The sequence below is a fragment of the Salvelinus namaycush genome, chromosome 20 (genome assembly GCF_016432855.1).
Source record: "Salvelinus namaycush isolate Seneca chromosome 20, SaNama_1.0, whole genome shotgun sequence".
Lineage (NCBI taxonomy): Eukaryota > Metazoa > Chordata > Actinopteri > Salmoniformes > Salmonidae > Salvelinus > Salvelinus namaycush.
In genome coordinates, this window is record NC_052326.1 from 1001854 (window position 1) to 1016701 (window position 14848).

Here is a 14848-nt window from a genome sequence, read left to right on the forward strand (position 1 = left end):
TCATGGAGAGGTTGAAAATGTCAGTGTAGACACTTGCCAATGCTCTGAGTACCCGTCCTGGTAATCTGTCTGACTCCGCGACCTTGTGAATGTTGACCTATTTAAAGGTCTTGCTCCCATCGGCTACAGAGAGCATGATCACACAGTCGTCTGGAACAGCTGGTGCTCTCATGCATGCTTCAGTGTTGCTTGCCTCGAATCGAGCATAAAAGGTAATTAGCCCATCTGGTATGCTCGCGTCACTGGGCAGCAGGTGGCTTTGTAGTCTGTAATAGTTTGTAATAGTTTGTGAGCTCTGCCACATCCGACGACTGTCAGAGCCTGTATAGTATGATTCAATGTTAGTCCTGTATTGACATTTTGCCTGTTTGATGGTTCATCTGAGAGCATAGCGGGATTTCTTATAAGCGTCCGGATTAGTGTCCCGCTCTTTGAAAGCGGCAGCTCTAGCCTTTAGCTCGGTGCTGGTGTTGCATGTGATCCATGACTTCTGGTTGGGATATGTATGTCGTGTCTTTGCTATCGTTAAATTGAAGACTTATAGTTTTTATAAAAGATTCCTGTAATTAGGGATTACGCTATCACTTGAGTAATAACGTAACTAATTAACTATGAATTCGAGGGCACCAGGGAAAGTTATTAGATTACAAAGTTATAATTTCCCAATATAACCTTTCAGATATTTTCATATCTGATCAATAGTCTTCTAATTAATGATTTATTTACTCTACCTCGTCAGTCTCATTCCAAACGTCGTAAATCGTTGATTATCTGCACGAACCCAGTCTTCACTATGAGTCATCCATACATCAATTGTCTTAAATCATTTATTTATTACTAACTAATTAATTCACAGAAATGCATAAACAAGCAAACAAACTTAAAATAGTTACATGAAATGATAGGAGAAAATATGCCCTAGTGGGCTGAACCGGCATGGCGGCTTGTTAGACAAAAGGGATGGATGGGGGGTCGATTCAGAATTCACTACAGAGTCCATAATTATAACAATTGACATGCTAATCCTTACACATGAACGCTCACTCATTCGGGAACAATTGCAATCAATATATATATAGTTACGCTCATTGTGTTTCGTCTTGATCGTTGGAGAGAAGTTAGTTTCTGTTGGAGATTCGTCGGTCTCTGTCTTGGCTATTGTGGATAGTTCAGAGTGACATTCGTTATAGAATGATTGTTTCGGCGGTTGTCTTTCTTCGCGTTCAATGATACCGAATTCCTAGCTGCAGACTAGTAGTCAATATCAAAGACTTGTTCTCATTCGTCTTAAGAGTTTAACCACGTGGTATGGTTAAAGATTCACCAATGGTACTTTAACCTTCTTTCTCCTCCTAATGGAGGAAAGCATGGTCTAAATGGTAATTTCTTAAAGTTGGCTTTTATTCAGATAGCAGAGAGGGGTGGTTCCATGGTCTCTGACCCAACTGGCTCAGGGGCGGTCCTTGGATTTAGTTCAAATACAACAGGGAGTTGTATTTTTCTTCATTAAACAGTTCAAAATCATATTACACAATTATACAAACAGTATCATACTTACTCATTCATTTTATACAACACACAGATGTAAACCTCATATCTGAGGTTATTATATAAACAGCAGTATGGTAATGTGGTCACACAGTCTCACATGAGTTTCCCACGTGGTGACAAATGGACCGGTTCATAGCTGGACTGTCCACCGATATTTCATACTTTTGCAGGAATATGAAATATGTTCGTACCCCAAGTTCTGTGAGGTGGAAGAGAATTCCTTTGTCCTGAAAGTTTACCCTCTCTCTTAATACTGTTTGTTTGTGGTGGGGGGATTCTCAGGAATTTACGACATCTCTCTGTGATCACCGCATGGGTTGTGGTAGGAAAGGGAGAGGCAGAGAGAGGGGGATGGGGTTTGAAGTACCCAAGCAGGCAACATCATGACATGTACGTATGGTCACTGTGGGGACGACGTCATCGATGCACTTAATGATGAAGCCAGTGATTGAGGTGGTATACTCCTCAAGGGGCGGCAGGTAGCCTAGTGGTTGGCGTGTTGGACTAGTAACCGAAAGGTTGCAAGATCTTATCCCCGAGATGACAAGGTCAAATCTGTCGTTCTGCCCCTGAACAAGGCAGATAACCCATTGTTCCTAGGCCGTCATTGAAAATAAGAATTTGTTCTTAATTGACTTGCCTAGTTAATTAAAGATAAAATAAAATACTCCAACAGTGGTGGAAAAAAAGTACTAAATAGTCATACTTGAGTAAAAGTAAAGATACCTTAATAGAAAATGACTCAAGTGAAAGTCACCCAGTAAAATACTACTTGAGTAAAAGTCTACGTATTTGGTTTTGAATATAATTAAGTATCAAAGTAAATGGAATTGCTAAAATGTACTTAAGTATCAAAAGTAAAAATATAAATAATTTCAACTTCCCTTATATTAAGCAAACCAGAGAGCACAATCTTCATTGAGGGATATCCAGGGGCACACTCCAACACTAATTTACAAACGAAGCATTTGTGTTTAGTGAGTCCGCCAGATCAGAGGCAGTAAGGATGACCAGGGATGTTCTCTTGATAAGTTTGTGAATTGGACCATTTTCCTGTCAAAATGTAACACGTACTTTTGGGTGTCAGGGAAAATGTAGAAAGTGCATTATTTCTTTAGGAATGTAGTTTAGTAAAAGTTGCCATAAATAGTAAAGTACAGATGCCCCAAAAAAACGACTTAAGTAGTACTTTAAAGTATTTTTACTTAGGAACTTTACATCACTGTTCTTCAATGCCATTGGATGAATCTCGGCACATATTCCAGTCTGTGCTAGCAAAACAGTCCTATAGCATCCGCGTCATCTAACCGCTTCTGTATTGAGTGAGTCACTGAGTCACCTGCTTTAGTTTTTGCTTGTAAGCAGGAATAAGGGGGATAGAATTATGGTCAGATTTGCCAAATGGTGGGCGAGGGAGAGCTTTGTACTCATCTCTGTGTGTGGAGTAAAGGTGGTCTAGACTTTTTTTCTCCTCTGGTTGCACATGTGACATGCTGGTAGAAATGAGGTAAAATGGATTTAAGTTTGCCTGCATTAAAGTCCCCGGCCACTAGGAGCACTGCTTCTTGATGAGCATTTTCTTGTTTGCTTATTGCCTTATATTGTTGAGTGCGTCTTTGTGCCAGTGTCGGTTTGTGGTGGTAAATAGACAGCTACGAAAAATATAAAAACTCTCTTGGTATATTGTGTGGTCTACAGCTTATCATGAGGTACTCTACCTCAGGCAAGCAATACCCCGAGACTACCTTAATATTAAACATCGCGCGCCAGCTGTTATTGACAAATAGACACACATCCCCACCCCTCGTCTTACCGGACGTAGCTGTTCTGTCTTGCCGATGCATGGAAAACCCAGACAACTGTATATTATCCGTGTTGTCGTTCAGCAACGACTCCGTGAAACAAGATATTACCGTTTTTAATGTCCCGTTGGTAAGATAGTCTCGAACAGAGCTCATCCAGTTTATTCTCCAGTGATTGCACATTGGCCAATAGAATGCATGTTAGAAGCGGGTTACCCACTCGCTGACGAATTCTCACAAGGCACCCTGATCTGAGCCCCTGTATTTACTTATTTTCTTCATGTGAATGACGAGGATTTGGCCTTTGTCCGGGAGCAACATTATATCCTTTGGGTCAGACTCATTAAAGAAAAAATATTTGTCCAGTTCGAGGTGAGTAATCGCTCTTCTGTTATCCGGATGCTCTTTTTGGTCATAAGAGACGGTAGCATAAACATGATGTACAAAATAAGCCTCAAACAACACGAAAAAACACACAAAATAGCACAATTTGGTTAGTAGCCCATAAAAGGGCGTCCATCCCCTCCAGTGCCATTCTTCCAACCTCATAGTGTGGAAATATATATATATATATATATATATAACACAGGCAGTCATGTTTTTGACTGCACTGGGCCTTTAAATATGGATGACGCTAACTTCATATGTATTGGTGCTGAGGCTGCAGGTCTACCAAGAACCAAGCGCAGGGAACAGGAGGGGTGATGGTGACGTCACGGGTGAGGGACGGGAAGAGAGGGGGAAGGAAAAGGGACGGAGGATAAAGAAGGGAGATGACTGCATCTAAGGAAAAAAACAACGTATTTCTCTCATCCAACGTAAATATTCTAAATCATAAATATGATTGACTTGTTTACCAACAGAGAATACTGAAATAAATGACAGAGAAACGGTGATAAGGTAATTTCTTTAATGTTCCAATTTGCACGCTTTGCCCTGTCTAAGACCATGTGTTAATTCGATTGTATAATCTTCACCTTGACTCGAGAACAAAAATGTTTTCAAGTCAAGGGACATAACGTCGATGACAATTGGAAAATAAATTATGACAAACCAGACCTATCAAGCCGTAGTCACATGCTTGGCATGTTTTTAATGTTTAAAGACGTGTGTTTCACAAATAAATAATGTGTAGCCTTGCATGTTAAAACGTTTTATTTGAGACGATTTGTGCCAATGGCTTTTTATAACTCCTACGCATCCGATTAGCTTGTTACAAAATACACCCATGAAAAAATCTAAACGGAAAAAGCCACGGTGAGAGACGATGCCGCATACCACACTGCTGTACTAGAGCACATGGGTTTTGCGCACATCACCATCAACATGCACATTTGTTGCAGTGCGTTTTGCCCATGAGGAGCATAGTGCCATCATAGGCTGGCAGTGGCCTTACTGCCGGTTACCTTGGTGTCTACATATTCCTCTCCTGTTTTACAGTACTAGCCATATGAGCAGATGTTACCTTGAGTGTCCTCTAAAAGTAGCTTGCCAAAGCTACTAATACTTTATGGATGTAATTTCTGCAATTCTGTTATTGATATGCCTCCTTACAGTACAGTCTTCCTCATAAAATGGTACATTTATCTTTTAAACTTTCATGTGATTTCATTTTGATCTATGAATGAGAATCTCCTAGTGTGTCCAGAGTAAACTGGGCCCAGCAGAGTGATGTCATCTCCAGGAATGGGCACCCCCAGTGACCCCCTGTTGGCCAGCCCAGGAGGGAGGTCATCAGAGAGGTCATTGGGTGCCACAAATGGTCTCTGGAGGAGCTCCATGCCCAAGACCGTCAGCTTCCCATCGTCTACCACACGCCTCCTGAGTCACCGTGCCAACAACTTCCAGAGACACCCGAAGCGGCGGAAGCTGATCAGACCGTCCCCGCCCCCCCCGCCCAACACCCCCTGCCCCCTAGATCAGCTGGACCTCAGTGAGATGCCCCCTCGCCGCACCTTCCCTGAGCTGCTCTTCAACGGCTGTGTCCTGTTTGGCATTGAGTTCAGCTACGCCATGGAGACGGCCTATGTCACCCCTGTCCTGCTACAGATGGGTCTGCCCGAAGAGTTCTACAGCCTGGTGTGGTTCATCAGTCCTATATTGGGTAATGAAGTGGCAGGGAGAGATGAAGTAGATACAGAAAGTCCTGTTTGATTAGATAAAGATAATGCATAACTGTGCTTTGAATAGTAGAGTTAGATTATATTGCTGTTCCCATCAGCATTGCCCATTGAGTGCCCCTAAATCCTTCTAATTTCTCCTCATGTTTTTAAGGATTCCTGGTCCAGCCTCTCCTAGGAGCTTGGAGTGATCGTTGTACATCCCGCTTTGGCCGTCGGAGACCGTTTATTTTAGCCTTGGCTATTGGTAAGGAATATTCTGTCTTGCAAGGCTCTCCCTCCTCTGGTGAAACTCTGTTCCTGTTTTTAACTAATATTGTAGTCCTGAAGTGGAGTTCTCTGTTTTAACTTTGTAGGAGCTCTGCTTGGTTTGACAATGGTGCTGAATGGGCGAGACATTGGAGCTGCGGTGGCAGACACAGCAACCAATCACAAGTGGGGCATTATACTGACTATTTGTGGAGTGGTTCTGATGGACTTCTGTGCGGACTCGGCAGATAATCCCAGCCACGCCTACATGATGGACGTGTGCCTGCCAGAGGACCAGGACCGTGGCCTCAATATTCACGCACTGCTGGCAGGTTAGAAAGCACTGTATGCACTAACTACTGGTCAGTCAGGGAACGCTATACACTACTGGCTGGCTATAACACTCACCACTGGTAGGTGAGACAGTAAAATGTACATATAAAACACTTCTGACAATGTAGAGTTAAACATAACATATATAATAAGTCTAAGCTGTGATAGTGATAGCATAATCAATGTCACTGATATGATGACCAGTTCTATGATGATTATGTCCCGCATGCTCTATGCAGGCCTGGGTGGTGGATTCGGGTACATCGTGGGTGGAATTAACTGGGACCACACTGAGTTTGGGAGGTCAATGGGAGGTCAACTTCGAGTCATCTACATGTTCACCAGTGTCACATTGGTCATTGCCACGTGCATGACCCTCAACAGCATCCCCGAGCGGCCCCTGCCAAAGATGCAGACTCAGAAGAACTCTAAAAACTCTCTAAAGAGCCCCAGCCTCCCTCTGCCCCCCTCTCCCCCTGTCCCTCCGGGGGCAAGCCTGGGATTGGAGGAGGAAGAGGCAGAGGAGAGGCTTTATAGCTACCAGTTCTCTGAACCCTGCCCCTCAAACCCTAACCCCATGGCACACTCCTGTAGTGCCAACGCACGCCTCTGTGCCGGCCTCACCAGCCCCATCTCCCCCCTCAGCCCCCTTACTCCTAAATATGGCAGCTTTATCAGTCGGGATAACTCTCTCACTGGCATCAATGAGTTCGCCTCATCCCTGGGAACCTCCTATATAGACAGTGTGCTCATCGACTGCTACACCGGACAGCCATCTCCACAGCCCTTTGACCAGGACACTGCAGCCCGACGACTGCCTCCAGGGGACACCCCACCTCCCCAGGGATCTCAGCCTGGAACTGGGTCACAGTCTGGAGCAGTAGCCCAGGCTGGAGCACTAACCGTGGCTGTAGCACTAACCGTGGCTGGGACAGTGGCCCTGGCTGGGGCAGGATCCCAGGCTGGGGCTCAGGCCGGGGAGGCTCAGATGGAGGCAGGGTCCCATCGAGGTTCGTCCGCTGGTATCCTGAAGCGCCCTCAGAGCCTTGCGCTTGTGGAGGAGCCAATGGTGATCCAAGGTGAAGGGCTGGAAAATGGCCGCAGAAGAACGGTGACCTTCAGTCAGCAGGTCAGCCTGGAGTTTAATTCCTCTGATTAGTTTAACAAATCATCATGTTGAGAATTAATGTATCTGATTCTTCTTCCTCCTGTAATAAAGGTGGCAAACATTCTGCTGAATGGGGTGCGCTATGAGAGTGACCTGAGTGAAAATGTGGAGACAGCAGATTCACAGATGTCAATGAGGCTACTGTGTATCGCCATCTACAGGATGCCTCCGTCACTGCGCAGCCTATGCACTAACCATTTCTTGGGTGAGATTCATGTCACTCATGTGCTTGTGTTTTATTGTCTGTAAGCCTACTAAGGTTAAAATCACCAGTGATGATGTCACCGCAACCTATCTGTACTCCAGTGTAAGCTGTGTGAGTATGTCTATGTATATATGAGCCATCTGCCACCCTCTCTTGATCCTATAGGTTGGCTGTCCTTTGAGGGCATGCTGCTGTTCTACACTGACTTTATGGGGGAGGTAGTGTTTGAGGGAGACCCAAGAGCACCCCATGACTCTGAGGCCTACCAACGCTACAATGCTGGGGTTAGCATGGGCTGCTGGGGCATGTGCATCTATGCATTCAGTGCTGCCTTTTACTCAGGTGAGTCCTGCACACACACACACACACACATCAGTACACTCATAAACACTAAAAGAAAAACACACACATTTTTAAATACTTTATTTGAATCCACAAATCACATTACTTTCAAGAAGGATTCAAACATTTCAAAGGTCTTTGTATGCATGGACACTTAAGGATACAGAAAACACCCTGTTCTCCAAACAGCTACGCTGCCGATAACAGCTGAAAAAGAACCGTACCTAGCCAGTTGCTTTGCTTTAGTCTTAGGCAGGCCTGCAAAATGGAGGCCACGTACTGTGAGCCTATATACATTGCAGAGACTGCCAAATATCAGTGATACTAACTGTCCGAGGCCACTGTCTGTGGCCAGTGGGACCTTCTTCCTCCGTCAGTCCAGGAGGGAGGCTCTGGCTAACTGCAGCATTGTCACTGTTGAGCATGTTCAGCGGATTATTCAGTCTGGTAGCAAGTGTAAATTCACTCGACATTCCACACACATCCAGACAATGGAACACACACCTCACACAACATCCATCATTTAGATTCTTTATCAGATATAGTTGTTTTACAGGTTTTTCCCTTCTGTTATCTTCCTCTCCTCTTGTTTCTATTCATAGCCATACTGGAGAAGCTGGAGGAGCGTTTTTCCCTCCGCTCTCTTTATTTCTTTGCCTACCTGGCGTTTGGCCTTGGCACGGGCCTTGCTACACTCTCCACCAACCTCTATGTGGTGCTGTCGCTCTGTGTCACCTACGGGGTGCTCTTCTCCTCTCTGTGCACACTGCCTTACTCTCTGCTGTGTGAATACTACCAGAGCCCACAGGTTAGTGAATATGAATGGGAATACACTGAATACAACACAAAAATGTGAACATATTATATAATGTTCTGAATTGTGTTTTTGTGAAAGTATTTTATACAGTATTGGTCAAGTGTTTTGATTTGGCACAGTACTGTGTCTTTCTAGATTTATTTGTAAAAATGTGTTTGTTGTAAAAGTGTTCACAGTATTAATCATACATGTGCCGTCTCTCTCCGCATGTGTGTTTTGTGTAGTTCTGTGGCTCGTCAGAGGAAGGGACCAGGAGAGGGATGGGGGTGGACATCTCTCTGCTCAGCTGCCAGTACTTCCTAGCTCAGATCATAGTCTCCGTGGCGATGGGACCTCTGACCTCGCTGGTGGGCGGGGCCCAGGGAGTGATGTACTTTTCTAGTGCGATGTCATTCGTGGGCTGTCTGTACTCCTCCCTCTGCGTGGTGTACCACCTGCCCCCCCCTGAGGGTGAGCCTTCTGAAAGTGAGACCCAGCCACTACTGGTGCACATTTAGACCCCCCCCCCCCCCCCCCCCTTCTCTCACACTGCACTACACACTATCACACTGCAGCCTTCTGTCACACCGCATATAGCCTACACTCTGTCTCTCTGCAAAGCACATACAGTACTGTACTCTCTCGCACTACTTAGAATTGCTCCGCTTAGACCGACAGACAGACATTGGCCACCGTTCTGCGGTGGCAGTGTGTTATAGAGTGTGTCCATGTATTTCTCTCCCATAATTTCCACTAAAAAGCGCCACTTATGTTCATTTTGTGCGTGCCTAAATACTTACGGCCCTACAGCCCCTATTCCCCAGGACATCAGGAATAAATTAAAACTACCTTTGAAGGGGTTAATTGTTTTGGCCTCGCCTAATATATGCATGCGCTGTAGCCTCAATGCCCTGCATCTTCTGTTTTGGTCTGATGTCCGAGGGAATGTCTACCTGCCTGATTCTCTGAGTCAGCACACTATCATCCCACTGTAGACAGGCTTAGGGACTGTCTGAATGCGTCACCAATGGCCTTTTGCTTGAAGCCTTGAATTCATGTAAGCACAGTAGCATATCTACAGTACATTTACACACACATGCAAGCCATAGGTCCACCCTCACTCAATGTAGTTTGTACTATGTGAACAATAAAGAGCCAAACTGTGCCTCTGAGGTTTTACATCTTTCACACAAGGCACTCAGATTATTATGGTCGTTATTTATTACCATTTTGACTTGACACTCACTACTGCGTTTACAAACATACACACAGAGATGGACCCTTTACTAAGCCATGGACATCACTCTGTCCTGTCACCTTGCTTCTGGCGTGACTGTTGTAATGACAGTGATTCTTGTCATTACCAGGAAGAGAAGTTGAAACTGGGGTGTGATTCGGCATTCCATCGGAAACCGAACAAAAAAGAAGAACAACAAATCTGTAGTTTTGGTGGCGAGAAAGAATTCAGGAAGATGCATGTGAACTATGCTTAAGATGGCGCTGGACAACTTTGAGAGGGAAGACTTTTGGGTTCATATTTGCCAACAGCAAGTGCTTATTTTCACCGCTAAGGCGCATGCTTTAGTTAGGGTTTAGGCTTGTTTCACCACACGACCCAAACTGGCTCACTGGAGTGACCCTCTCACATTTGGGTTAGTTATCCAGTCTCATTACACGCTGCTGCATTTATTCACTCAATTCATTTGATTATAAACAGCTCAAATAACATTTCATCTTCCATGTACATCAATCAGCCAATTATAAAACATTGGTGAAATCATAATTACTTTTCAATTGAGAAAATCTGACAGGCTAAAAAAAACTTGCTTGCCTTGAACATCACTTAATTGACACCGAGACTGTTTACAGGCATTTTTTGAATGAATTGTTAACAATAACTCATGCCTGCGTTCAGCTTCATTTGTGAGTTTCACTAAAATACCCACCACCGTGAAACACCCCACTGTCATGAGTCATCTAGAGCTGATGCCTCAGTGGAATGTTGATCAGGGTCTACCACTAAAGCCTCCATAACAGACTGGACACGTGCCATGATGATGTCATGTTTCTGACTGGTTTCTTTTGAGAAAACAGCAACTGTATGGATCATCATGCTGTTGCAACTTGCTTCAATTCAACAAAATAACATTTATAGTGTTTTCTGATGTTCTTCATCCTTAATTCCAATATTGACTGTATTACTGTAACAGCTACTTCAGGGTTGAGTTCAATTAAAATGATAATTTTTTACTTTTTGGGCTATTGTCCTTTTTTATTAAACTCACTATCATAGAACTTCACACATCTTAGAGGTCTCCTCTATGCAGATAATTATGCATATAAGTGTCCTTTAGGCTTAATGTTATAAAATATTGGTATTAGATTTACAGCTATTATGTATTTCGCATTAAGATATGTAATCTTCATAACTGGTCATTATCAGAAAACCTCTATCCACATGGAGGTTCTATCAAATAAAAACGATTCTCAGAAATCAAACCTACCCTGAATTGACCTACAATACCAGTTTACACCACTAGATGGGTCTGTAAACTGCATTCAATTGATTGACGTGTAGTGTAGTTCTATGGAGAAAAAAAAAGGCAAAATCCAGATTACAATCACCCCTTTCCCAGTTACAAAATCATCTTGGGAATTACTCCCATCCATATTCAGTCTTATGCCATATTAAATCAACTGACATCAGGTACTTTACATGGCTAGGACTGTTAACTGAAAGCATCCCTTACTTCATTGTTAACACTAGTGTTAGTCACAATTGTAATTTGGTGTTAACATTGTAAAGCATCTTACATGGCAATTCCACCACTAACCTCATTTTCATTATCTCCAGCACAATACCAGTGTCTACATGTGTATAACAGCGCATTTCTGTTTTGTAGAAAAAAGTTACAAAATTCAACCCGATATCAAGTTAAAGCAATGATTTTTAAAACGCTGAGATTCGTAGTGACGTGGGGAGCAAGAAAATATCCTCTCTATGGCTAGAAACTCGTTGCAGGGTTTGACATTTTAATTTTTTACTTTGAATTCTATCCTGTGATGTCACAGAGAAGCGTTTTTTAGGACCTTCTTAACCGCAGACCATAGAAACTTACTGTTTACAGATATGTAGACACTAGTATGGCACTGAAGATCATGAATAAGAGGTTGAAAAGTGGCAGAATTGCCCTTTAAACAGAGGTGAAATATCCAGCACATTTAACTACAGCGTATGCAAAAACAAAACACCATGGTTAAAAAGACAAGACTGACTTATTTAATCATCAACAACCAGAATATACAAAGCAGTGGCCGAAGCAACCAAATAGCAATCATGAAATATAACTGCACTAGAAGAGAAAAAACACTAGGTTGGGAATGTTGTTCTGATTAAAAATAACTGAAAATGAAACAGAAAAACAGTATCTTGGGTACAAACTTGTTTTAAAATGCATACAAAACATATGACCAACGCCTTAACAATTAAGAGGGGGTAATTAACATTGCAGAAGACAGACCCCTAAACAGGATCAAGTTATCTTTGATCACGGAGGTGTTCTTTTATTTGTGCCATTGTTGTGTTAACAGATCAGTCAGACAAAGGATTAACTACTAGCAGCAGCACTAAACAAAAGGTATTAAAAAAGCCTCAACTAATAATGCTAACAATAGTCCATTAGCCCCTGCTTAAAACTTATCTTTGGTCTTTAGTGAGTCTGAGGTCACCTTGAAAATGTGGAGAAGGGTGCAGCTGCCTGCCTCTTAATCAACTGGTCAGCAGTAACAAAGTAGAGAATGTGCTTAACTCATACAGACACAAACTAACATACTGATAAAACAGCATGGATCCTATTTGCACAAGTTTTTTTTGCGTAAGAAACCAATAAATAACATCTTATAAAAAAGGGAGGAGGCCACTATGTTTAAGGACTCCAGTGCAATGTAATATCTTGGGGGCAAACAAAATCTGTAAAACATACATAAAGCACAAGCTCTACAAGGTGAAGTTGACAACGGCATGTAGACAGAGCTGCGGAAGAGTACAGACTGAGTGTTCTAGGCCTCCACTTCAGCTTCCTTTGAGTCATTGTTTTCTGTTTTCTGTTTTTTTGTTTCCACTTGTTCCTGAGGGCAAAAATAAACATTTTTAAGTGAGGAGAGAACTTAAAGGCCAGATATAAAACAGTAATAAAGATGGCTCAACTTTTACTGTGAGACTACTGTATATTGATGGTTTTAAAATCGGACAAAACTGTACCTCCTCCTCAGCTGGGCGCTTCACAGGGTGGTCAACCTCCTCATCAGCAGCTTCTTCTGCATCTTCAGCTGCATCCTCTCCCTCTCCTGCAATCACATTCATAAATGAAACAAAAACATGGGCTTCAAGCACCTCACATGTATCAAATAACCATTAAACATGTAATTTTTTATCCAGCTGTTAGTCCAAAGAGGGGCATGAATTTACCATCCTCTTCAACCTCTGGAGTTACTTCAGAATGAATTGCACCATTTGTCTTCTCCTCTGCACCATTTGTGTGCTGGAGGGAAGGAACCAAAGAATGACAAACGTTAATATTTCACATAAATGTAGGTAAATTGTATGCATGAGTGATAAGGAATTTCTTTCAGAAAAGTATTCTGAAAAAGTTAACCGAAGAGTTACAGCCAACACGCTTCAGAGTTAAAACAGGGCACATGTTGCAGTTTATACTTAATTCCCCTGAGAATTAGAAAAGGAAATGCAATGAGGTCCAACACATGTCTTAAGGAACATTTGTGCCATTTCACAAACTAAACAAAGAATAGTGAGTGGGGGTGGGGTAGTTGGGTCTGAGTCTGGAGACACCTGTATGATGATGGCGCCAAGACAAAAGGCCATGAGGCTCCCAAGGAAATAAACTTCGGCATCAACTCACTGTTTCATTGCCAGGTGCGTCCCCACTGCCGTTCTTCTTCTTCTCCACCATCACCTCCTCGGCAACCTCTTTCTTCTCTTTGAGCTCCTGAAAATATGTTATTCTTGATTGTCTCACTGACACAATTGAAGCATGTCCACCACGATGTGACCATATAATCGTCGCCAAAGTAACGTAGCCATCTTTAATTCGGATTGTTAAAATTCTCCAGTATTTACTAGCGGCGCATGCCCGACCACTGCCAAAGTGCACACAACGGAAGGCATCGGGAACTAGCATCGCCGTTCCCTACAAGAAAGATAAGCATGCACACTCCTCTCGCACTGTGAAAGATTTACGTTATCACTTCCCGCCATCGCGCAACCGTGTAGCTCGAGCGCATTCAATTTGAGGTGCTTTTTAGCTAACGTTTACTAACTAGTAATAACTTTCATTTGCAATGTGGCTACTGTAGCAAGTTTAACGACAAAAATAGCTGGCTAGGAAAGTTAGTCCCAGCCAAGTCGCCAATAGTTGAAGTTAAATGTCACGTGCTGAAGTACAGTGAAATTCCATTCTTGCAAAATCAAAACAATGCAGTAATCAATGTAGTACTAGTAATGGAGCTAGCGAAGTTATTGAGCGAAGTTAAATAGCTAACTAAATGTTTGAGAAATACATACTATTTTTCAGCCATTGACAGTGACTAGCATTACTGTTAGCTAGCTACTTGGTTATTATTACACGGCTGGCTACTGTAGCTTGCTTTTACAGCTAAAGTTAGCTAGCTGGTGTTCATACAGGCTTAGCTGAAGAGTAAAGTTGTTAGCTAGTCAAATTAATCAAACTCACCTTTGCTGAAATCTCGGTGGTTGTGGTCGTCTCTACTGCGGTATCAGCCATAGCTAGTTTAATTTAAGGGTATAATATGCTTCCGAAATAAATACTTTGTTTGATGTTTATGGCAGTGATATACCCTGTTTCAATAACACGCTGCGGAGAGAGTTATGAATACCAGCAACATCTGTTAGGCTCAACTGTAGTCCATTAGTTAGAATGGAGATGGTCGATCTAAAACGTAATTGGACAATCTAAAGTAACCATCACGCTTAAGCGGTTCTTATTGGACAGGTTGTTGTCAATCTTCTGAATTTGAGCCCGATTATCAAGCTCCTCCCAGCTGTCCTTCTCCTAATTGGTTGAAAATGTAAAGCGTGCACTCTGATGTAAAGCATAAAGAAAGTGTTCATGTGATAACATTAAATGATTTAAATTGAAAGTATCTTAGGGATATTAACATTGTTATTCTCTCTCATGAATTACATTTGACATTTTAATGGTGTTTAATGTAAGCAATAGCCTATTCAAAGAACGTGCTTGAAGT

At 42.7% G+C, this 14848-nt stretch overlaps 2 protein-coding genes across 3 annotated transcripts; one reads left to right on the forward strand and one right to left on the reverse strand.

Moving 5' to 3' along the window:
• Positions 1-4092: 4092 nt before the first annotated feature.
• Positions 4093-10786, forward strand: slc45a1 (solute carrier family 45 member 1). Of its 2 annotated transcripts, XM_039015556.1 has the most exons (9): positions 4093-5457; positions 5628-5720; positions 5830-6054; positions 6295-7184; positions 7275-7428; positions 7594-7770; positions 8373-8578; positions 8812-9037; positions 9934-10786. In XM_039015556.1, the coding sequence occupies exons 1-9, from the start codon at positions 5025-5027 to the stop codon at positions 9957-9959; spliced, it is 2430 nt and encodes an 809-aa protein (XP_038871484.1). In that variant the 5' UTR covers positions 4093-5024; the 3' UTR covers positions 9960-10786. The 2 variants fall into 2 exon arrangements, with proteins under 2 accessions (XP_038871484.1, XP_038871483.1); XM_039015555.1 differs by lacking the exon at positions 9934-10786 and having other exon boundaries at positions 8812-9084.
• Positions 10787-11823: 1037 nt separating this feature from the next.
• si:ch211-222l21.1 (parathymosin) lies at positions 11824-14527 on the reverse strand. The gene is made up of 5 exons (XM_039015557.1): positions 14317-14527; positions 13486-13572; positions 13035-13107; positions 12828-12913; positions 11824-12694 (listed from the first exon to the last, which is right to left on the reverse strand). The coding sequence occupies exons 1-5, from the start codon at positions 14365-14367 to the stop codon at positions 12626-12628; spliced, it is 366 nt and encodes a 121-aa protein (XP_038871485.1). The 5' UTR covers positions 14368-14527; the 3' UTR covers positions 11824-12625.
• Positions 14528-14848: the final 321 nt, after the last annotated feature.

What these genes read in the sequence shown, in the direction of transcription:
- slc45a1 (XM_039015555.1), top strand. Translation starts at nt 5,025, where the DNA reads ATGTCATCTCCAGGAATGGGCACCCCCAGTGACCCCCTGTTGGCCAGC. An exon ending in TATTTTAGCCTTGGCTATTG is followed by an intron (nt 5,721 to 5,829) that starts GTAAGGAATATT and finishes TTAACTTTGTAG; the next exon opens with GAGCTCTGCTTGGTTTGACA. An exon ending in ATGCACTAACCATTTCTTGG is followed by an intron (nt 7,429 to 7,593) that starts GTGAGATTCATG and finishes TTGATCCTATAG; the next exon opens with GTTGGCTGTCCTTTGAGGGC.
- si:ch211-222l21.1 (XM_039015557.1), bottom strand. Translation starts at nt 14,367, where the DNA reads ATGGCTGATACCGCAGTAGAGACGACCACAACCACCGAGATTTCAGCA. An exon ending in ACGCACCTGGCAATGAAACA is followed by an intron (nt 13,108 to 13,485) that starts GTGAGTTGATGC and finishes CCTTCCCTCCAG; the next exon opens with CACACAAATGGTGCAGAGGA. An exon ending in AGCGCCCAGCTGAGGAGGAG is followed by an intron (nt 12,695 to 12,827) that starts GTACAGTTTTGT and finishes TTTTGCCCTCAG; the next exon opens with GAACAAGTGGAAACAAAAAA.